The following is an 8769-nucleotide window of genomic DNA, read 5'->3' as shown; positions in this document are numbered from 1 at the left end:
TCCAGCTTAACTACAATTCAATGGTATTGTATTGACATCAAGCAAACCTTTTAGCATTATTACATGTGCACCATAGTACAAAACTATACAATACAAATGTTCAAGAAACATCATAGTGCCGAACAAATCTTCAAAAAAAAAAAAAAAATCATCATAGTGCCTGCACCATTTCCTTCAGTAACATTGTGCTCTCAAATCTTTTTAAAATGAATTCTGCATTTCAAAATGAACCATATATCATATATTCATACGGCAAAAATCTACAAAATTAGACTAAAAATTGAAAACGAAATTCCACCGGTAGAAAGTTAAATATGAATTAAATCATATTTGCAGTGCAGTGTCTGTTGGGTTCAGTGTACCCACTTGATTGGTCAAAGCTCATTTATGAGCTTGTCTTCCCAAGCCACACAAAATCAGCTTTTGGTTTAATGCAAAGCTGACTAGAAGCGTGTGAGACACGCTGAAGTTGAAAATAAGAAAAGATCAGGTGCATGATGGTAGGGTGGCAAAATTGGTCCAAAATAGATTGTAAAAGACAAGCTTTCATATTACATAGGCCTTCAGCACAAACAAATCTTACTAGCTTTCAGCTGAGTGCTTCTTGGTCATGTCCCCCTTCTTATAGATTTGAGATGCTTGTTCTGAATTCGGAATTAAGAAACTGCATACCAGTAGCAAATAAATGTATAGGAACATGATATCAAATTTCATTTAGACCAAGGTGCAGTAGCTTTTGCAAAAATAATGAAGGAAGCAACATTGCCTAACCAGGTGATGGGCTCACCATCACCGTCTTTATTAATTAAGCACATCCTTTGATTCCCTAAACATCATCTTTTTAGCCGAATGAGAACATATTCATCATAAAAAAAAAATAAAGCAATATTGATTAGCTAAGAATAACCTTTTGTTTCCTAAATATCCTTTTTTTTTTAAAGTTGAATGAGATTTATTCATTAGAAACAAATAAATTGCAAACAGACTAGCAGACTACCAAAAAAGAACCAAAACAATACAAAGAGCCCAATCCCCAATAAGGATAAAACACAATAGATTACAGGACAACATATCATCAAAACCAAACAGAAGATAGAAAAATACAAAGGTTAAGAATTAGAATCAAATACAGTCATAGGGATATTTCAAAAAGAACACAACCTTTGTTTCTAGCAGAATTCACAATATGCCAGCTTGATGCCAGTCCATCTATCCTTTATGACAATAATATTGAATGTAGTTTTTTCATCTTTAAGTTGTTCTCATGCCATTGAGAGTTTTCTCCATCCAAGTTGGATATATAAGAGCAATCCAAGAAACTTCAAAAATGATAACAACAAAGCTTTTCTGCCTTTTAGAACTCCTATTGCCCAAGCTAACTATGCATCCCAAGTATCAGGTCTTCTAGGAATGGAACAAAGTCTATTAGTTAGAATACCTGGTAAGCTTGAACAGCTAAACTTTTGGTGTAGCAAGTCTAATAGCATTTCATGTTGTCCCCCACATTCAGATTTTCCTGATTTTGTAGTTTTAAATTTACATTTTCTGCCACATTGTGATTGATGTTTGCCTCAAAACACTTGCCCTGAATATGAATTAAAGCTGCAAGATTTACTCATCTAGACCCATTTGACAGTTAAGTTTGAAAGTTCTTATTTGAATTAACAGGAGAATTGTACAGAAATTTTCAAACACAAGAATTGAATAGAAAATTTTCCCACAGGCATGAATCTCTTTAACATTATGGGCTAAAGAGAAAGAAATCAAATTGGATTGCTTTTGGCAAGATATAGTCATATAGATTACCAGTTTTAACAGATTAGTGCTTGTGTGAGCTGAAAATTGATTTTATACTATCAAATTGGATTGGCTTGAACATTTATAGGAAGAAACATCGTATTCATATATATTCCATCCGTCATCAAAGTAAATGATTCCTTTTAGAAATTAGGTAAAGCAGATCTAGAAAATAGTCCTAGGATGTGCCACTTGTCCCAATATGTTTAGCACATCACCATTTATTGTAGAAAATAGTATTAGGATTGTGCCACTTGTCCCAAAATCATTTCTGTTCCACGAGAACATTTTAACAAAATAAACAGCAGGTAGTATTTTCATCATCTCTTTGTGTAAGCTTGAAAGTCCAATTAGTTGTGATGCAATCTGGTGATGATAATATGCTTTGTCCAATAACTATGACGCATAGTATACTAAAATAAATGCTGATATGCATTTCTTGATATTGTCCTATCCTAACAAATTCCTATTGTGCTTATTATAAATCCATGATGATATCTATTAGGCAAATGCGGCATTTGGAATGGCTGTGTGATGAATGTAAACTCAAATTCTTGGAGCTAAAAGTAAATAGGAATCACTGGTTCATTAGTTTCAAAATTAGAGAATCAAGAAGAGGTTGTGGAGAAACTTGGAAGCCCAGATGAAACCTGAGGACTTTGTAGAGTCTCTGCCTGCCAATGGGTGCTGCCCATGATTTGTATTTCATCACTGATGAGAATTTCCAGAAAGCAAGATTTTTTTCATTGCATGGTAATTCTACTTTTCCTCAAGTAAGTCAATATGCATGCTTAAAGACTAATGTTTCTCCTTTGGAATATTGTGCACATAAATTCTGACGAAAAAATCATAGCAAATTTTGCTTCCCAAGTAATGTAACTACTCTCAAAATGTTAATGACACAATAGAACTAGAAATTGGATGCCAAACTAGATTTGGCTTCCAGGCTGAACGCTTCTCCTCTTTGGAGGCGTGCGATTATATTGGAGGCCAAAATAATAAACAATTTGGTCTGCAATGTTGCCTATGAAAGTTGACTCTCTTGTTTTTCAGGTCAACTTGATACATCAAAAGTGAAAAGTAAGATGGTCTATGCCACCTCCAAAGATAGATTCAAGAGGGATCTAGATCTGGATGACACTCAAGTCAAGTTGAGAGCAACAGATCCTTGTAAAATGAGCCTTGACATTGTAAAAGGGCAAGCACTTTGTCATTTCACCCTTTTGATGTTTAGCTCTTCCTAACAATAATATTCTATGAGCATTTTTTTTTTCTATCCCTTGTCCTTTTTATTCTTTAGTGTTGTATGGACTCAAACTAAACCTGTAGAATAATGTCATACAATGAATTCATCTGTAATGATTAGCACCTTTTTTTTAGCTGTTTTTCAAAGTCATGTTTGCTAGCACATAATTCAAACTTCAGAACCCCCAAATTTGTGTGGGTTTTAAATTAGAGTACAGGCCAATTGGAAAAGCACCAAATCTGTGTTTTAATGGAAAGAACTAAGTACCAAGGATCCATACATCCATTGACTGGATAAAAAAGGAAAAAATAAGCCGCCCATATTAAGGGATAGATTAATAAATCTAGTTGTTTATAGACTTGCTTAAAACTGGAAAGATATAAACAACTAACCTAGTGTTCTATTCTTTCTAGTGCAAAGTGAATAGACATACAACTCCATACATAAATAGTTCGTACAGATCATAGGCAGAAATCATACCACTATGGTGCACATGAACCTGAGCTGCCTTTTCGGAAGCATACATAAGGTCCTGCAATAATCAATTGTATTCCCACGGAGTAAGCTTTTAGCAAGTTACATGCGCACCGTAGTACAATACTTTATTGTATAAATGTGCAAGAAATACTCGTCACAGTGCCAACTCTGTTTCCTTCAGTAGCATTGTGAAGTATGTGGTAGAAATTGAATAATAAAAGAACAAATGAGAAACTAATACAAAACTCAAAGACCGGGGGCATAAGAAAAAAATTAAATTTTTTACTTGGCAAGCCACAAGAAAATTCAACAGAAAAATGAACAGTGGTAACAAAGTAGAATTACCCTTTATGCAGAAGTGCTTGTGTATATTTACATGTGAAGGCACAAGGACAGGATACAGCAACCCTTTACATACCCATACGAAATAGCAGAAATACCAATCCTTTAAACAACTGTCAACCGCAAACACTCAAGAAGATAAAGAATCCAATATATACAGAAAACATAATACACAATCAAATTAAATACCCTTGAGAGTTATTACTTATTGATAACAACATATAAAAGGCCCACCAATCCTCTTTGGCAGCAAAACCTTATCAGGAAATAAAAAGATTCAGAAAAGAATAGAAACAATGTCAAAAATAAGCCAGATTGAGGTATTAGAATACATACCTTGGCCATCACTTGTTAACATTCTATGCATTATACGGACCAACGTTGGTTCAACTTGGACAAAAAGTTGAGGAAGCCTGCTCACTGATTCAAGAATTGTGCTAATGGCACGCAAACAGCCAACTGCAGCCAAAGCACCAGGATCATCAGCTTCATCTTCAGCTTCAGCTGTGTTCATGCACCTCCAAAATGCAGCTGTTTGAATATTTATTAAAAAAAGAAGTTGTCAAGGACTTATGAATATACGTGTAAAATCAAATAAAATGGAGGCTAACAGTACCAAATTCTGGCATAACCCAAGAGCTTAAGGTGCCATCTCCTCCCCAAACTTGTCCACTATAGTCTCCAAAATAAATCAAGGTCCTCATTCTCAACCTCATTCATAAGTTTAAAGAACTCTAGAACCGGACTAATCAATTTTGCATAGTTTAAATCAAAACTATCATAAAAAGCGAACAAGTTCAAAAATATATTCCATTTATAATAGCTTACATACCTCTAAATTTCTCACTGAAAGACTAGCATCTGGATCTGTAAGGTGTCCATTGACAGTAGATGTTGCAGCGACCTGTGCCCATCTCCCTTGGATTACAGACAAAGCCTGGCCAGTGTGCATATCAAATTGAGACTGAATATGCCTGAGTTGTTTCTGCAACTCTAAAGCTTCAGCTTTATATGCCAAAGTTGCAACCCTAGAAATAAATTACAATTTTTAAGAATTCTTTAATTAAAAAAATCAGCATTGGAAGCAAAATACTAACCCAAAAAATTGACCACAAATACATCAACAACAAAAAAATTCATCAGAAGCTAAAAGATGGAGAAGTTGTCCCCCAACAAAGTGAGGTACTAGAAGGGGTGGCTTGGATAAGGTTTTACCTTTGGCATCTTTTGCATTAAGTGGGCACACAAAAATGTGTCATGTCATAATGAACCTAACACCATGTTTAGTTAATATAATAAAATAAAGTGAAAACCAAATACAACCCAGAAGATAATCATTGGATTCAGCATCAAATTAAGACACAGATAAATATCATCCATCATGATTCAAACTCGCTAAAACTTCTGCTCCTAAAATGAAACTCCATTGCATAGTGTCCAAAATCTTGGACTCAAAACCATCAACTGATTAAAATCAGAGAAATAAAGTATCAAACACTGAGCATACCTTAATCCTTTGTGCCAAAAGTAAAACCACAACCCCAACAAATCCATTTCACACTTTACCTCTGTTTTCATCTGTAAACCAAAATTATTAATGTGAAGCTAAGAAGTACTTGAATATGTAAAGCGTTTTTAATTTCTAGAAGAAAGCTTTTATACACAAACACAAGCGTTTTGTTGGTAAGCTTACGGGGAAAGGCTAAAAGTTATGGAACGGCACTTGTTACATCTTTAGATTCGTAACATTTAATAAAAACCACGAAATAAACCCATTTCAAATGGAGATGAACCTAATACAAAAGTTACAGTTTAAACTTTAAAAGCCCTATCTCTCAAACATGAAAAAAGGCATGCAATAAATATGCATATTTAACTGAAAACGAAAACTCATCATCAAAGGCATATACAACAACAATCACTATGATGCAAATTTGAAACCCTAACCCCAAATATGTTTCATACATTATTTGTCAATTCAAAGCGGAAAATGTACAACAACCATGTTGTTATTGGTAAGTTGTAGAAGCGGTGAGTGAATTTCAGTCCATGGTAGTTGACAACCATGTACAAGTAAAAGCAACGTGTAGAAAGAATACCCAATATCTTTCTTCAACGCCAAAAAGGTGCTTCCTTCCTGGTCTAGCAGAAAAGGCAGAAACGCTATCATCAAAAGCAAAGTCCAAGTCCTCTCTCCCTGTAATCACCCAAGAAATTCAAATTCAGTGGAAAATTGCTCACGCCTGTGATTTAAAATAAACGAAAATAAGAAACCCTAATTGAAATGGAAAATTGAGAGAGAGAGAGAGAGAGAAGGAGACTGGAGCAGATCCAGTCGAGGATGGGGCGAACGTCGTCGTATTGAAAAGGTCAAAAACTTTAGCCTCCGCTCATTCTCTCTCTCTCTCTCTCTGGAAACAGAAATGAGAGAGAGAGAAGCGGAGACTGGGGCAGATCCAGTCGAGGATGGGGTGAACGTCGTCGTATTGAAAAGGCCAAACCCATTAGCCTCCGCTCATTCTCTCTCTGGAAACAGAAAGAGAGAGAAATTTGAATTGTGTTGGTGCATGCAATTTGCAAAAATGCCAAAAACAAATGGGGTTTTGCCAAAACAGTTCTGGTTTTTTTTTTTTTTTTTTTTTTTTTTCAGACTTCAGACTAATGTATGGTTTTGCTTGGCAAACTTTGCCAAATAATAGATTTTTAGGAAAATTTTTGCAAAAACGCACATGGATGAAACATTTTAGTAAGTTAGCCTGTTTTTATTTTTAAAAAGTGAAAATTGAGTTTAAGAAACTGGAACTCGAGTCTCTTAGACTCGAGTTCTACTTTTTTTTTTTTTTTTTTGCCCATTTCAGACTTAGCGCAATAGAAAAACGTGTTGAAAATCGAGTTTCTTAAACTCGATTTTCAAAAACAATCCAACTAACTAAAATCTTTCATCCGCATGCCATGCACCAAAATTTTTTCTAAAAATCTATTATTTGGCAAATTTTGCCGGTTTTGCTTTGATAGATTTCTTTTTTTTTTTTTGGATTTCCACGTTGACCTTGCATGTAAATCTTGAAATTTTTATTGCCACACACACTTAGTGCAGTGGTCACTTCACAAATATAAATTTTTGTGGAGTATTAAGGGTAAAAGCCGGAGTTCAAGTCTCTAGGAGGGAATTTCACACAAATATACATTTAGATTAAGTTAGAGTAGAAATTTTATCTTCTATCAAAAAAAAATATTAAATTTTTTTTTTAAAAGTTTTACTTGTTTGTTCTTATAAACGTTGAGAACTTTGGTAGACATCTATTTTCTTTTCATACATGCAAGTGTTAATTATTAGAACAAGACTTAGGTACAGTACTTAGGTACTATTCCTTAGGTTTCCCTTTTAAAATTCTGCCGTGTGGATTTTCTCTCATTGGAATGAAGTGTATTTTTTAATTAAGTAGCCACATGGCTAAATCTTAAGAGCAGAATCTAAGGAATAGCACCTAAGGTACTGTACCTAAGTTTTGTCCTAATTATTAATTGGGGGTTCCTCCATTTGCTTCAATTTGATCGAAGTGGCAAAAATTATAGTTGCAATTTCTTTTTTTAAATCAGCTATTAAAGATTCAAAAGCATAAAATGCTTACAAATTAATTAATAAATGTACCTCATTCCTTTTCTATTGTGTGTGTGTGTTTGTTTCTTTATAAATAAATAAATAACCTAATAAATGTCATCTTCTAATGCCTTAACATATCAATCTAATATAAATATGTAAAAAATAAATAAAATCATATCCTTTCATCCCAAACTTTCTAAATGCAAACGAAAATGAGTTTGTTTTGGAAACGAAAATGAGTTTGTTTTGGAAAAGAAAATGAACATTTACTAAAGAGATTTAGTTATATATTTTTATAAACATAGTATTTCTTAAATGTTCACAAAATTAATGAGTTATATGTGGCAAAAATTGAATAATAAAGAACAAATTAGACACTAATACAAAATGAGTGTATATACTTAAAAATAAAAAAATAAAAATTTGAAGGAGACATTACCATAAAGTTTCTCATTATTTTTGTAGTTTTCAAATTTTAATAGAATTGAAGGGAGTATTTTTGAAAAGGCAAAAATTTGTTGCACATACGTTAATATACATATTTTTACAAGCATAAAAAAACAATTGAAATTATGAATTCTCTAACTAACGCATGTAATAAACTTCTTTTAAATGTACATATTTGCACATACCTTGATGCAGGAGTGGTATGTAATGATGAACGGTGATAAGACAACAAGAGTATGATGTGATCAATATCAACTTGTCTATCTTATTGCTACAGAATCACAAATGGGATTTACACTTGCAGCTAATGCAAGTTCAACTCTTTGAAAAGAAAAGGTTCCAAAAAGAGAGGGAGAAGTCATCGGAGTTTTTTATTTTTTATAAGAGAAGTCATTAGATTTGAAACTTGAAGTAGCAAAAAGAAAAAGAAAGTAAAACTACGATTCCAAGTACAAAATACCAAAAGAAGATTCAATTATTGGGATTAAGATCACCAAGGAGTTCAAATATTACTATCGTCGTTGATGTACACGCTGTCATACCATTACCCATGCAATTTTAAAGATTCTTTTGTATATCTTTCATTTAGTTTTACCATCTTTTTGTCAATTCTTTGATTCTTTCCCATTGGCAGTTGGCACTATAAATTTGTTATTTGAATCTTACAGTATGTATTTAGTTTGCGGCACTTTGTTTTGATTACATCTATTTAAATGGTACAAATATGTGTGTATGTGTATATAATATATAGCATCTATTCTTGATGGTTGCTTTTATCATCATATCAATACACCAATTGGTTTTTTGTTTAAGTGGGAAATAAACTCCATAACTTTTTTCGATGATAAAGACTTTA

General features: G+C 33.3%; 1 protein-coding gene across 20 annotated transcripts; it reads right to left on the bottom strand.

Moving 5' to 3' along the window:
- On the bottom strand, positions 1 to 6481 carry LOC112030729 (importin beta-like SAD2). Of its 20 annotated transcripts, none has more exons than XM_065769510.1 (7): positions 5962 to 6470; positions 4695 to 4890; positions 4479 to 4534; positions 4199 to 4393; positions 4068 to 4118; positions 584 to 3975; positions 1 to 213 (listed from the first exon to the last, which is right to left on the bottom strand). In XM_065769510.1, the coding sequence occupies exons 1-4, from the start codon at positions 6030 to 6032 to the stop codon at positions 4363 to 4365; spliced, it is 354 nt and encodes a 117-aa protein (XP_065625582.1). In that variant the 5' UTR covers positions 6033 to 6470; the 3' UTR covers positions 1 to 213; positions 584 to 3975; positions 4068 to 4118; positions 4199 to 4362. The 20 variants fall into 20 exon arrangements, 17 of the variants coding, with proteins under 17 accessions (XP_065625582.1, XP_065625585.1, XP_065625580.1 ...); XM_065769513.1 differs by lacking the exon at positions 4068 to 4118 and having other exon boundaries at positions 584 to 664; positions 3524 to 3575; XM_065769508.1 differs by adding an exon at positions 5370 to 5440 and having other exon boundaries at positions 584 to 4393; positions 5962 to 6481.
- Positions 6482 to 8769: the final 2288 nt, after the last annotated feature.

This window comes from Quercus suber, unplaced genomic scaffold (genome assembly GCF_002906115.3).
Source record: "Quercus suber isolate HL8 unplaced genomic scaffold, Cork oak 2.0 scaffold_1184, whole genome shotgun sequence".
Taxonomy (NCBI): domain Eukaryota; kingdom Viridiplantae; phylum Streptophyta; class Magnoliopsida; order Fagales; family Fagaceae; genus Quercus; species Quercus suber.
This window is presented reverse-complemented; position numbering and strand designations above follow the sequence as displayed.